At 38.9% G+C, this 15,847-nt stretch overlaps 1 protein-coding gene across 1 annotated transcript in view; it reads left to right on the forward strand.

Moving 5' to 3' along the window:
• Positions 1 to 15,847, forward strand: part of DNAH6 (dynein axonemal heavy chain 6) — a 290,936-nt gene that overhangs the window by 264,357 nt on the left and 10,732 nt on the right. Inside the window, exons 69-72 of the mRNA XM_061168664.1 lie at positions 2,284 to 2,403; positions 2,941 to 3,062; positions 10,912 to 11,041; positions 13,725 to 13,852. Of these exons, the coding sequence (XP_061024647.1) occupies positions 2,284 to 2,403; positions 2,941 to 3,062; positions 10,912 to 11,041; positions 13,725 to 13,852 (500 nt within the window). The remainder of the gene's footprint in view (positions 1 to 2,283; positions 2,404 to 2,940; positions 3,063 to 10,911; positions 11,042 to 13,724; positions 13,853 to 15,847) is intronic.

Consider the following 15,847-nt stretch of genomic DNA (forward strand, 5'->3'; position numbering starts at 1 on the left):
GTCGCCGAAACTTTTTTTAGAATAATGCACTTCAGGGCAACTCTTTCCTCTCACCACTGACTAATTATTGGAGTCTGCGTTTTCCCGGCCACCCTCCTTTCCCAGACACCATGATGCAATTGAAGAAACTTGACCTTTACATTCCCATCTAGCCCTCAGGATCCATTCCCATCTGAAGCTAGATGGACCCACCACAAAGATTTAACCCAACTTCGTGTCGCAAGATTTCCCAGAGAGTGACTGAAGAGTATTCTCAGTAAAGTACAGCAGCATCTCTTTCTTCCCTCTTAGAATTGCTAATACAGGGAGTCAGTTACTTGACCATCAGCTCTGGCACTTACTCCCCAACCCCCTCACTCTAAGTGGCTGAGCCAGTAAGACTGACCAGAAGTGCCTCAACAGGAGAGGGAAGATAGGTGCAAGCCAGGACGTTGCTATCCTGGAAGAAATAAATTACTGAGATTCCAAACACAAATAACTTACTCTCAACCAACCATCTCAGCTTGAAAAAGAATTTTAAAAAAAATCTTCTTGACATAATGAAAGAGATGGAGATGAGAATGGATGAACATTTAAAGGATTCAGAAGTTGACAATATCAGTATCATAAGTAAAATCCTTTTCGGAACACTACAGAGGTGAATAATGAATTGTAGCAATGGGTCTGGAATTTTTCCAAGGAATCATATCATCCAGCAGTACAATCATTCCAATGCAGAATAGATATCTTTCCTACTTGTAACTTGGGGATGACGATGGAGCATAATTTCTCTGTTGAAAGAGATGGGATACCACTAAATTGTAATTCCCCATAACATAATTTCTGTGAGGCAAGCTGTCTCTTTCACTTTGGATCTATCTTTCTTCCTTGGCTTAATATCAATGATTTATAAGGTATGTATAGAGTTTGAATGGCTTGTTGTAAGTGTTTTAGTTTCATTTAGCTCATTGACCCCCAAAAGAAGCAGTGGTTCATGGAAAGTATGTCTGTTTTAGAATACTACAGTCAATGATGGGATAAGACCCAAAATCAATATTTTTGAAGAAAAAAAACAGGAAGAAGAAAGAAATATGCAAATAGAGCTCACCGGCTTTAGTTTCAGTTATTTGGGAAAAGCAAAATAATTAGGGGAGAGAACATATACTAGATTTTTTCTGCTTTTTAAAAGTAGACTTTTATTATCTTTGGGAGTTGGGTAATAGAAGAAACTTAATGTGCTATCTCCACTTTCAGTACCAAATAAATGTGTGAATAAATAAACCTATTAGAATGTGTGTATGCATATCAATTAAAAGCAAACAATGTTTTTTTTTTAAACATCTTTATTGAAGTATAATTGCTTTACAATGGTGTGTTAGTTTCTGCTTTATAACAAAGTGAATCAGTTCTACATATACATATGTTCCCATATCTCTTCCCTCTTGCAACTCCCTCCCTCCCACCCTCCCTATCCCACCCCTCTAGGTGGTCACAAAGCACCGAGCTGATCTCCCTGTGCTATGCGGCTGCTTCCCACTAGCTATCTATTTTACATTTGGTAGTGTATATATGTCCATGACACTCTCTCACCCTGTCACATCTCACCCCTCCCCCTCCCCATATCCTCAAGTCCATTCTCTAGTAGGTCTGTGTCTTTATTCCCGTCTTGCCACTAGATTCTTCATGACCTTTTTTTTTTTTCCTTAGATTCCATATATATGTGTTAGCATACTGTATTTGTTTTTCTCTTTCTGACTTACTTCACTCTGTATGACAGACTCTAACTCCATCCACCTCATTACAAATACCTCCATTTCATTTCTTTTTATGGCTGAGTAATATTCCATTGTATATATGTGCCACATCTTCTTTATCCATTCATCCGATGATGGACACTTAGATTGCTTCCATGTCCTGGCTATTGTAAACAGAGCTGCAATGAATATTTTGGTACATGACTCTTTTTGAATTATGGTTTTCTCAGGGTATATGCCCAGTAGTGGGATTGCTGGGTCGTATGGTAGTTCTATTTTTAGTTTTTTAAGGAACCTCCATAGTGTTCTCCATAGTGGCTGTATCAATTTACATTCCCACCAACAGTGCAAGAGGGTTCCCTTTTCTCCACACCCTCTCCAGCATTTATTGTTTCTAGATTTTTTGATGATGGCCATTCTGACCGGTGTGAGATGATACCTCATTGTAGTTTTGATTTGCATTTCTCTAATGATTAATGATGTTGAGCATTCTTTCATGTGTCTGTTGGCAATCAGCAAACAATGTTTTTAAACGCAAACTTCTTTTCAGGTGAAATTACATATGGTGGTAGAGTTACAGATACCTGGGATCAAAGATGCCTTCGTACTGTTTTGAAAAGATTTTTTTCTCCTGAAACATTACAAGAGGATTATAAATATTCTGAATCAGGTGAGTGACTTTTCAATATCATGGAAAACAACTTTTTCCAAGAAGTCGTTGACAGCATCTCTCAGTTTTCCATCCAGGAGCTGTCTGTGTCCAGTCCTCACAACCCAGACCCCACACCCTCCCATCCTCATGCTTGACCACCTTCAAAACGGCTTTGGTTGTAAGAGTACAAAGATATCTATTGTATGATAACCATTTTGAATTATTTCTGCTCTAAAATGGGTTGTATTCTAAGTGTGTTTTCAAAGTTCCGTAAATTCGGGACACACCTCTCAGTAGCACAGCCCTGGGTTCTCAGAATCTTGAAATGTTCTGCAGGTTAACACCCTGAAAGGTTAGGGCACTGATTAGATGTAAAGGCCTCAAGAAAAGGTAAAGAAACTAGACACAGGGATGAAGGTGAGGAAAAACCATCCCTGTTTCTCTGTGAGGCAGCTGATTACAGCCACCATCTGAACAGACAGAGAAGCACCAAACCTAGCAGTACTCAAAGCTCGTCTATTTGAGACATATTGCCTTCTGTGTTTTCAATAACAGGTATCTATTTTGCACCCTTGGCTGACAGCCTACAAGAGTTTAAAGACTACATTGAAAACCTGCCTTTGATAGATGACCCAGAAATATTTGGAATGCATGAAAATGCCAACCTAGTTTTCCAGGTATGTGGCCTTTCAACTTAAAAGACATATTCATATTGTATATATAAACCTGAAACATCAATAATCACCTCACTGGCTCTGTAAATTATAATCTTCTTAAATAAACAAATAAAATAAATGTTTCACCTAGACTTCAACATCTGGTTCCAGTTTAGCCTGTTCCCTCTGGATCCTTCACGGAATCCTAAGATCGTCATGCATCTTCTTGCCACCGGTCGCCCCCTCACCTTCTGCTTAGTCCATAATCTACCTGCTAGTCTCCTGCAGCATGGGGATTTGGATGATAATCCAGACAGTCCTTTTTCTTTTGCACTTCTCCCTCCATGCTGAGCATATTTGTAACATATTTCACAAAGATTTATGGACCCCCCCCCACAAGATGAGTAGGTTATAAAAGTACAATAGCAAATATCCAAGGCAGAGAAATTAAAACACTGTTCTTTAAAAGCACAGTTTATCAATTTTGCCATTGCAACAACATGGATGGACTTGGAGAGCATTATGCTAAGTGAAATAAGTCAGACAGAGAAAGACAAATACTGTATGACATAACTTATATGTGGAATCTAAAAAATACAACAGGAATTCCCCAGCAGTCCAGTGGTTAGGACTCTGCACTTTCACTGCCAAGGGCCTGGGTTCAATCCATGGTCAGGGAGCTAAGATCCCACAAGCCACACGGCATGGCCAAAATAATAAAAAAATAAAAATAGAAAATACAACAAACTGGTGAATATAACAAAAAATATAACAGGAGCAGACTCACAGATATAGAGAATCAACTAGTGGTTACCAGTGGAGAGAGGGAAGGGGGGAGGGGCAAAACAGGGGTAGGGAATTAAGAGGTATAAGCTACTACATATAAAATAAATAAGCTACAAGGATATATTGTACAACAGGGAATATAGCCAACGTTTTATAATAACTATAAATGGAGTATAACTTTAAAAATTGTGAATCACTCTGTTTTACACCCGTAACTTACGTAATATTGTACATCAACTATATCTCAATTTTTAAAAATAATTTAAAAATTAAATTAAATTAAAAAATAAAAGTACAGTTCATCAAGGTGACAGTACCAGACCACAGCAGCAGGTCCAAAGAGCAAACTGGACAATTTTACTCCCCCAAGATCCTCTGATGCCACACCATTACCTAAAGGTAGTCCGAGCTACTCAGCATGGCAATCAAGGCTCCCCCATGACTGGGCCATCACATACCCTTCCAGTTTTATTATCTGTCATAGTCTGGCATGTTTAGGTGAACCAAAACCATGAAAAGAGGTATGTCCCTGGAGCCCTGGAATACTCTAAAGGTTGGAGACTAGGTTGGCTCACGAAGCTGAAGGGAATCACCTTTCTTTTCAACTTAAATTTGGCCCCTACAAGTTAGAGACAAATTAGAGGGTAAGGTCTGCCTAGATATCAAAGAATCCATGCAAAACAACAGTGGAAATTCTCAATGATCATGTTCTCAGAGAACATGACGTGACCTATGTCATGTTCTCTGCCCTAAAAATTGCCTTGCTATTCAGTGAAGAGTTGGAATATTTTATTTTTCCTGATTCTACTTTCAGGAGGAAAAAGAAGTGGCCAAACCTAGTGTTAATATTCAATCATCTGACTGTTTGTTCTGGAGTGGGTGGGTGTGGAGGTGAGAGAAGGGAGAGAGGAATGTGGAAATGGTAGGCTCACTGCATCCCGTGAGAAGCACAGGACTTTCGGGTGGGGTAACACTCTTGGCAGTACATACCTGGGAATGTAGTTTTTTGTGTTTTCATTGGTTCAGAATGACTGAGAATGAGACAGTAGACATGTAGTGAGCCCCAAGTTATGTTTTTCTTCCCAGCCTCCCTTCCTTCATTTTTCTGGTACAGTACATCCCCTACTCCCACCTCTTTCCTTTGGGAAAATTTCCCCTTCCTCATTCCATTAGATTCTGGTAAAACTTCCAACCACTCTCTACCTTCACAGAGGTGGGCATGTAACTCAGGCCTGGCCAAAGGCAGCACAACATCAACTAGCCCCTGGAATTGGTCCAAGGAGCAGGGACATGGCCCACACTAGGTGCATGAGATTCCTTTATAGGATATATAGATCCTAGGATGGAGGAGGGAGGAAAATGTCTTTCCTCTGGAATCACTGGCTATGATGCTGCATATCTGCAGCATTCTGTGCCCTCATCCCTGACCCCCCTACCCCTTCCTCCTACCAAATGGAAGAAGGTCATCTGCCATAGGAAAAAATGAGAGAAACAACCAAATATGCACGAGAGAGAGTGCTAGATCCATCCATGCCTGAAACCCACATGACTTGTGTCCTCTTCTTCCCAGCTATATGTGCCAACAGATCCCTTCTCTTTGCTTTAGCTGGTTTAAGTTAGACAATTCTGCCTCTTGTCATCAACAGAGACAATGCAAAAGGTACAACTGATTCCTTCTTCAAACCAGCAAACTATACTTACATAGATGCATACTCGAGACTAGTAAAGAAAATTGAGCCTGGCTGCACTAAATGTTTCAAGACTTTTGTCTAACCAAGAAGTCAAGAACTAAAATGGAAAAGTCATAATATTAAACAACTGACACTGAGCAAGGAAACCAAACTATTTAACTATAACATTAAGTAAATAATGTCGCATATGTGTTTAGGACCTAATGAATATGTCAAAAGTAATGTTTGAAAGAAGATCTATTATGTAAAATATAATTTTTACAATCAAGATCTGTAATCCCAGGTTCTGAACTCTTTTCTCAGGTAAGTGGATACCGAGTGTTGTGACTGGTATTAAGAAAACCTCTAAGAGGTTCCAGCAAATATACATGAGAAGATACCATGTTTCTGAATAAAAAAAAAAAAAACTAGAACTATTGAGAATATTTAACTGACCTTGGAAAAGGAATTCCTAAGCATAAAAAGCAATTGAAAAATAAATCACATTAGAAAGAGCCAGAACATATGAGTATATCCAAAAGGTCATAAGAAAATTAAAAGACAAATGACAAAGCAAAACATCTTTGAAACAAACAAACAACAACAACAACAAAAACAGAAAAAGTTAACTGTCCACACATGGGACATTTTCCAGAATAGACCATATGTTAGACCACAAATTAAGTATCAATAGTTTTAAAAAGATAAATATCATACAAATTATCTTCTCCAACTACGATGGGATAAAATTTGAAATCAATAAAACTAATGTAATCAAAACACTTGTACTGCATAAAGACAGACATATAGACCAATGAAGTAGAATAGAAAGTCCAGAAATAAACCCTCACATATATGGTCAAATGATTTTTGACAAGGGTATCAAGACCATTCAATGGGGAAAGGACAGTCTTTTCCACAAACAGTACTTGGAAAACTGGATATCCACATGCAAAAGAATGAAGTTGGACCCTTACCTAACACCATATACAAAAATTAACTCAAAATGGATCAAAGACCTTAATGTAAGAACTAAAACACCATACACAAAAATAAACTCAAAATGGCTTAAAGACCTAAATGTAAGGCCAGACACTATAAAACTCTTAGAGGAAAACATAGGCAGAACACTCTATGACATACATCACAGCAAGATCCTTTTTGACCAACCTTCTAAAGAAATGGAAATAAAAACAAAAATAAACAAGTGGGACCTAATGAAACTTAAAAGCTTTTGCACAGCAAAGGAAACCATAAACAAGACGAAAAGACAACCCTCAGAATGGGATAAAATATGTGCAAATGAAACAACTGACAAAGGATTAATCTCCAAAATATACAAGCAGCTCATGCAGCTCAATAACAAACAACCCAATCCAAAAATGGGCTGAAGACCTAAATAGACATTTCTCCAAAGAAGATATACAGATTGCCAACAAACACATGAAAGGATGCTCAACATCACTAATCATTAGAGAAATGCAAATCAAAACTACAATGAGGTATCACCTCACACAAGTCAGAATGGCCATCATCAAAAAATCTACAAACAGTAAATACTGGAGAGGGTGTGGAGAAAAGGGAGTCCTCTTGCACTGTTGGTGGGAATGTCAATTGATACAGCCACTATGGAGAACACTATGGAGGTTCCTTAAAAAACTAAAAATAGAACTACCATATGAGCCAGCAATCCCACTACTAGGCATATACCCTGAGAAAACCATAATTCAAAAAGAGTCATGTACCCCAATATAATTGCAGCTCTATTTACAACAGCCAGGACATGGAAGCAACCTAAGTGTCCATTGACAGATGAATGGATAAAGAAGATGTGGTACATATATACAATGGAATATTACTCAGCCATAAAAAGAAACAAAATTGAGTTATTTGTAGTGAAGTGGATGGACCTAGAGACTGTCATACAGAGTGAAGTAAGTCAGAAAGAGAAAAACAAATACCATATGTTAACACACATATATGGAATCCAAAAAAAAAAAAGTTCTGATGAACCTAGGGGCAGGACAGGAATAAAGATGCAGACGTAGATAATGGACTTGAGGACACGGAGAGGGGGAAGGGTAAGCTGGGACGAAGTGAGAGAGTGGCATGGACATATATACACTATCAAATGTAAAATAGATAGCTAGTGGGAAGCAGCCACATAGTACAGGGAGATCAGCTCGGTGTTTGTGTCCACCTAGAGGGGTGGGATAGGGAGGGTGGGAGGGAGACGCAAGAGGGAGGAGATATGGGGATATATGTTTATGTATAGCTGATTAACTTTGTTATACAGCAGAAACTAACACACCATTGTAAAGCAATTATACTCCAATAAAGACGTTTTAAAAAAAAGAACTAAAAATATAAAATTCTTAGAAGAAAACATAGGACAAAAAGCTTCATGACATTGGATTTAGCAATGATTTCTTGGATATGACACCAAAGGCAGAAATAACAAAAGAAAAAAACAGACAAATTGGACTTCATGAAAGTTTTTTTTATTTTAATTTTTTCATTTTAATTCAACAGAGAGAACGGCAACCCACAGAATGGGGGAAAATATTCATAAATTATATACCTGATAAGCGATTAATATCCAGAGTATATAGAGAACTCCTAAAACTCAACAACAAAACAACAAACAACCCAATTCAAAAATAGGCAAAGGACTTTGATAGACATTCCTCCAAAGAGAAATGTAAAATGGTACAGCCTCTGTGGAAAACAGTATGGCAGTTCCTTTAAAAAAAAAAAAAATTAGATTTACCATATAATCCAGCAATTCCACTTCTGGGTATACACACAAAAGAATTGAAATCAGGGACAAAAACAGATATTTGCGCACCCATGTTCATAGCAGCATTATTCACAATAGCTAAAACATGGAAGCAACCCAAGTGTTCATCAGTGGATGAATGCATAGGGAAAAAATGGTGTATACATACAACGGAATATTATTAGTCTTCAAAAGGAAGGAAATTCTGCACAACATGGATGAACCTTAAGGACATGACACTGAGTGAAATAAGCCAGTCACCTAAAGAAAAATACTGCATAATTACATTTATATAAGGTATTTAGAGTAGACAAAATTTTGGAGACAGAAATTAGGATGGTGGTTGCTAGAGGCTGGTGAGAAAAGGAAATGAGGAGTTATTGTTTAATGGGTACAGAGTTTCAGTTTTCCAAGATGAAAAGAGTTATGGAGATGAATGTTGGTGACAACATTATTATTGTATTTAATACCACTGAACTGTACAGTTAAAAATAGTGCAGATAGCAAATTTTATATTATGCGTATTTTACCACAAAGAAAAAAAATAGAAAATAGTTAATTATCTTTATTATAGAATTACCTCCTATAAATCAATAGTAATAAACACTAAAAATCAAAAATGTACAAAAGATATAAATAATTTATAAAGACAATACAAATAGCCAATGAACTTATTTTTTAAATGTTTAACTCTACTAATCCTCAAAGAAGTGCAATCCAATGAAAAACTATTTTGCCCATCAAATTGGAAAGGATTTTTTAAGCAATGATAGCAATTCTTACAAAGACAGAAGGACAGGTCCTCTGACGCTCTATTGTTGGGAGTGTAAATTGATACAGTGTTGTTAGAAATCAATGTAATAATACACAGTTTAAAAATATGCCTTTGGTAATATATCATTTAAAGAATGTAAATGATAGTGGATGAAATTCATATATAGATATTCTATTCACAGAGTTCTAAAAAAAACTAAAAAATAGAAGTATCCAAAAAGTAAATAAACAACTATATTAATTATAGTGCATTCAAACCACCGAGGATCAGTCACTTAAAACAGGACTCATGAAGATTTTTCAGTGATGTGAGAAAATGTTCATGAAATTGAAAAAGAATAAATACTACATAAATTGTATGGGCTCAATATTTAAAACTATATGCACATATATACAGAAAATGTCCGGGGGTGGGGGAGGTAAACTAAAGTTATAAATATCTCTGAAAAGCAAGATCATTAATAATTTTTCTTTATACTTTTCTGTGTTTTCTAAATTTTCAATAATAAGCTATAATACTTTTCTAAATTCTACAACTCTATTTTTTTTTTTTTTTTTTTTTTTTTGGCTGCACCCCATGGCATGCGGGATCTTAGTTCCCCAACCAGGGATTGAACCCACGCCCTCGGCAGTGAAAGCATGGAGTCCTAACCACTGGACCGCCAGGGAATTCCCCATAATACTTTTCTAATTGAGAAAATGTTATTTTTTTTTATTGAAGTATAGCTAATCTACAATGTTGTGCCCATCTCTGCTGTACAGCAAAGTGACTCAGTTATACACATAGAGACATTCTTTTTTTTTATATTCTTTCCCATTATGGTTTATCACAGGATATTGAATCTAGTTCCCTGAACTATACAGTAGGACCTTGTTTATCCATCCATTGTTTATCCAATGTTTATCCATCCTATATATAATAGTTTACATCTGCTAATCCCAAACTCCCAGTCCTTCCCTCCCTCACCCCCCGCCCCCTCTGCTCTCTATGTCTGTGAGTCTCTTTGTTTTGTAGATAGTTTCATTTGTGCCATATTTTAGATTCCACATATAAGTGATATCATATGGTATTTGTCTTTCTCTTTCTGACTTACTTCACTTAGTATGATAATCTCTAGTTGCATCCATGTTGCTGCAAATGGCATTATTTTGTGTTTTTTTATTGCTGAGTACTATTCCATTGTATATATGTACCACATCTTCTTTATCCATTCATTTGTCAATGGACATTTAGGTTGTTTTCATGTCTTGGCTCTTGTGAATAATGCTGCTATGAACATAGGGGTGCGTGTATCTTTTTGAATTATAGTTTTGTCCGGATACATGCCCAGGAGTGGGTTTGCTGGATCCTATGGTAATTCTCTTTTTAGTTTTCTGAGGAACCTCCACACTGTTTTCCATAGTGGCTGCACCAACTTACATTCCCACCAACAGTGTAGGAGGGTTCCCTTGAGAAAATGTTATTTAAATAAAACTATGTTCTAAAACTGAATTCTCATTATTTCTTCCTCACTTTCATAACTGCCTTTTAAATAATTAGCCAAAAATTGTTTAACCATTTTTTACTGTGGTAAAACACATGTAACATGAAATTTATCATTTTAACCATTTTAAGTATACAGTTCAATGACATTCAGTAAATTCACATTGTTGTTCAACCAAAAATGTTTAACTATAACACTGAGAACTAAACACTATCATTTCCAGTGAGCACATTTTACCAACTCTATCTTCAAAATAAAAAATAAAATTTCCTTGGTTTTGGCCACTGCCATTATTTCTCTAATAAACTATGTGTGCTGCAAAATTATTTTTTTGAGAATTTGGTTCTTCACTGTTCTGTCTCTTCTCACCATTACAGTACAAAGAGACCAACACTTTAATCAACACCATACTTGAGGTTCAGCCAAGGTCATCTTCTGGTGGAGAGGGAAAGAGCAATGATGAGATTGTCCAAGAACTCGTTGCTTCTGTCCGGACCAGAGTTCCAGGTAGTAAGTAGTTCCTAGCATACATGTACAATGGGACTTTTAGGAATAAACTCAGAAAGCTGAGTGATAAGCAGGTGTCCAAATCTGCTTATTATGCAGATTTTTTCTTTACATAGAGAGCTCTTCTGATGTAGAGCTCTCCATTTATAGATGAGAAGCCTATAGCACCTTGACATCTTAACTGCCAGAAGCATGAGGAACAAGTTGGTTTCTAGCTCAATGTAACTTTAACCAGACTTTTTCCTGAGTTTTCTAATATCTCTAGACTTGTACTGTCCGAGACAGTAGCCGTTAGCCACATGTGGTTATTTAAACTTTAAATTAAATTAAATTTAAAATTCATTTCCTCAGTTGCACTAGCCACATTTTAAGTGCTGCCATACTGAACAATGCAAATGGAGAACATTTCCATCATCATAAAATATTCTATTGGACAGCCCTGCTCTGGAATCCATTTCTTTTTTTTTTTTTTTTTCTCCAACAAGAGAAGTGGCTAGATTATTTCACTTTGTTTTCTGCTGAGTTAGGGAATATTCCTGAATGATCACAGAGATCCACTTTCACACTTTTCTTAGAGTGACTGTAGATTTAGATGTCTTAATCTATTGTTCATGGTTGGAAATGTCATTATAGGGGGAAAAGAGCTGAGGCATAAAAAAAACTAGTGACTGTAAAAGTAAACTGTGTTTCTGTCTCTATTCACAATACTCTGGCATCAAGTGTATGGGTTTCCCCCAACATTAAGCAGTTACTCTCTGGACACCAGCTGGGTGTCATACCATTCAGTTATGACTTTATCCAGAGTGGGCACAGACCCCACAGTTTAAGGGCTCAGTCCCACAAGACTGTCCCCACTTCAGATGCCAACAAGTCCCCAGGTTGTGACCTGTACTTCTGACCAACCAGCCATAAATCGAGGATTCCCACAACCCCATTTTGGGGTTCAGTAATTTTCTAGAACAACTCACAGAACTCAGGGAAATGGTTATTTACATTTACCAGATTACTTTATATGATATAATAAAGGATAAAGATAAACAGCAAGATAAGGAAGTACATAAGGCAAGGTCCAGAAGAGTCCCGAGGGCAGGAGCTTTTGTCCCTCCTGGCACGTCATGCATTCACCAACCCACAAGCTCTCCAAACCCCTTCAGTTAGGTTTTTATGGAAGTTTCATTACGTAGGCATGATTGATTAAATCACTGGCCTTTAGTGATTAACTTAACCTCCAGCCCCTCCCCTCTCCCAGGAGGTCAGAAAGTAGAGCTAGAAGTTCCAACTCTCTAATCACATGGTTACTTCCCCTGACAACCAGCCCCTCATCTTTAGGGGTGGTCCAAGAGTCATCTCATTAACATAAACTCAGGTGTGGTTGAAAGGGGCTTGTTATCAATAACAAAAGATGCTCCTTTCACCTTCATCACTCAGGAGCTATTTCAGGAGTTGGGGTCAAAAACCAACAATTATAGAAATGATGCTCCTATCACTCTTATCAATGAGGAAATTATAAGGGTTTTAGGAGCTCTGGCCAGAAGCTGGGGACAAAGACCAAAATACATATTTCTTATTACATCACAGTAACACAGACTACGTCTTGCCAATACTCTTAAGGCCCCCAGAAAAGAAAGGACCTGTGTGACCTCAGAAGTCAGTTATGTTCCTCCTAAAGCAGCCCCTCAAAAGACTCTCTTCTTGAGTAGAGAGTTATGTTGATATTGAAGCAACTGAGTTATTTTAGGAAGCATTTTTAATAAACGTAAGATGGAGGACTGGGTGGAAAAAGGGATGAAGGTGGATGGATGGATGGATGGATGGATGGATGATGGATGGAAAGTTAGTATACTTGTTTCATAGAGTTCCATTGACACCTAGGAGGTTTTTCTCTCCACGCTTCATAAAGTTTGTACTTTTACTGTGAAATGATAAGCCATGCCATCTGCTGAGACTGAGGGGCAGGGGTGCAGTTGGCTCAACAAGAGAACTGAGGTTTGGAAGAGCCCGAGGGGACTGACAAAAGGAGAAGAGTGGGGGCATGTAACCGCAGCCCTGTGGACCCAAGAGCTTGCACTTACCCACACTGCTGTGTGATTTTTCTACAGCAGCCAAGATGTGAGTGGTTAAGAGGAAATTGATGTACATATCTCAGAGCCACTTGTTTTCTCACACTTTACTCATCTATGTAAGGAAAATGCAGTCCCTTCATTTTTTAGAGCTTATATGAGCCTCCACTGGGTGGATTGTAGGGAAAAAGAAGAGCACAATTTTCGATCCAGCTTGAAACGTGGGCCCATTTCATAATCCAGTCAGTCCCTTTGAACAACACTCAGTAACCTGGGATAAATGTTGTCTCTCTCCTCTCTTGGGGGGCGTCCTGCCCCCAACCCCTCCTCTCCTAGATGCAACACAGGTGTGTAGGGAAGAGCGAGGCTTACATACGCCGCATACACACAAGGCAGAGGAGACGACTCAGGACCCCTGGTACCTCTGGTCTCAGGGATGTCCCTTGTCTACCAGGTAGCACTTGCCACTGAAGTCCGAGCGGCCTGACTCCCGTTCAGCCTAGGCCCCAGGGACAAGGGAAGTTGGCTTTAAGAAAGGTTAAGATAAGTGCATTCCAATAGCAATGTGATAAGGAGAGAAATCAACAATAATTGATCTGATGAATCAGCCATGTGTGTTTCAGAAACTCTGGAGATGGAGAATGCTTCTGAGAGCCTTTTTGTCAAGGATCCTCAAGGACGCCTTAACTCCTTGACCACTGTCCTTGGACAAGAAGTGGACCGGTTTAACAATCTGCTGAGGCTAATACACGTATGCACGCTCACTGCCATCCTTGCTATTGGGTATCAAAGCTCTGTGCAGAGCGTATAACAATGTGAGGTTTCCATTCCCATCACTTCAACATTTCTATCTGGATATGCTAACAACCCTTCAAGCCCAACTTGCCTAAACCTGAATTCACCCTCCTCTAGTCTGTGTTCCCTATCTCTAATAATGGCCTAGTGACTATGTGGCATTATAAACCCTTCATTATCCTAACTTGCACCCTTAGAATTACCATTGACTCATTAGGAATTTGACCAGGGACCTAAGCACTCAGTTAAGAGAGATTCAGTGCTTGTTCCTGATGGCTAGTTTGCTTTTAATATCATAGTCTTTATGAAGACTATGACAACCAGAGTTTCTTAAATTGGAGGCCACAAAACACCTAAATTAGGATCCACTGTGCTGCAGATTCAAATGTAGATTCCCTGATTCCACTTCAGACCTACGGAGTTAGGATCCCTTGAGGAATTCCTGGGAATATGAATTTTAAATAAACTCCCCCAGATGATGTCAGTGCAACTAAAATTTAAGAACAACTATTTAGACCTTTGCCTTATGCTCAGGAATACTTTCTGAATGACGTTGACTTTGTAATGTTGGCTACAGGACTTCCTGTTGTCTCTGTGCATAACTTTAATAAAGGAAACTATTAGAGACCAAATATTGAGCAGTAACAGGAAAAGTTCTACTGCCAAGCAGGGAACCAAATACCTAGCACAGAATCAAGGCTCAGTGGTAAGATTGGGAAGCGCAGCTAGGGTAGATCTTTTAAAGACCGTCTCTTCCCTATTAGGAAAACAAAGTCTCCAAATGTTTCTGGTCGTCTGGCAATACCCAGGCTTGTGGGTTAGGGGGGCACTGGTTCAGCTGAATATGTGACATCATCACCTTGGGACTATGGCATCTGGTTAGGTAAACCAGTGTCAGCAGGCCAGGTAGTCAGGTCAGAGCTTATTACCTTCTACATTGAATGAATCAGGGTATAGATGAAGCTGCTGTGATAAAGATCCCCAAATACAGTGGCCAAAACAGGATAGAAATTCACCGTTCTCTCAGTTAAGAGCCCAGACAAAGCTCTGTCTAGGACAGGTAGTTAATCTTGCTTTGTGAGCTCATCCAAGGATCTCAGCTGGAGGGCTGGCTCTTCCAGTCTCAACAGGTAGCTTCCATCTCTGGGACTAAGGTGGCTGTTCCAACTGTCCCCTTTTGCCAGCCACTGGGACAGGGGAAAGAGAGCCGAGGGAGAGCAGCTTCCTCATAAAAATGTAACCCAGAAGTTGCATACATCATTTTTTCTTATATCCCTTTAACCAAAGCTTGGTCACATGGCAACACCCCCAGCTGCAAGGGTGGCTGGGAAATGTAGTCTCTGTATTGGATTGCTCTGTGCCCAGCTAAAACTAAGAGGATACTATTGTTCAGAGGAGGAAGAGGAGATGAATGCTGCTCATCTCTGGCCTCTTCCACATCATGTATGGTCTTTCACCCACTTAAAGATGGACAAGTCCAAACGTCACTTCCTCATAAAGTCTTCCTGGAACACCAGCCCTTCCCTCCACCACCAGATGACAGGGGCCCCTCCTCAGGGCTCCATCACTTGAGGTGTCTGTGTCCATCACTGTATTTGTGTACAATGTACCACCTTGTTTTGTAATTTCTCCTCCATGAGTATGGCTCCCCCAGTAGACAATGAACTTGAAGAGAAGGAGACTAGTATATAAGTCATCTTTGCTTCCCCAGTGCCTGACACGTCCTAAATCTTCCATGAATATTTGAACATGCAAGTGAACGAATGTGGCTCTCAGGAACAAAGTGGTCACTCCTTCTGGTCAAACAATAGTGTCCACCACTAATGGAAGAATTCACCTAAAAAAAATAGAAAAGAGAGGAGCCCTGGGAGAAGCAGCCTGCAAGGCAATCAGGAGTCATAGCCAAGCACTCCCATTGGAGGGAGGGGTGGTGGCCACCACTGTATGCTGG

Source organism: Eubalaena glacialis, chromosome 14, assembly GCF_028564815.1.
Source record: "Eubalaena glacialis isolate mEubGla1 chromosome 14, mEubGla1.1.hap2.+ XY, whole genome shotgun sequence".
Classification (NCBI taxonomy): domain Eukaryota; kingdom Metazoa; phylum Chordata; class Mammalia; order Artiodactyla; family Balaenidae; genus Eubalaena; species Eubalaena glacialis.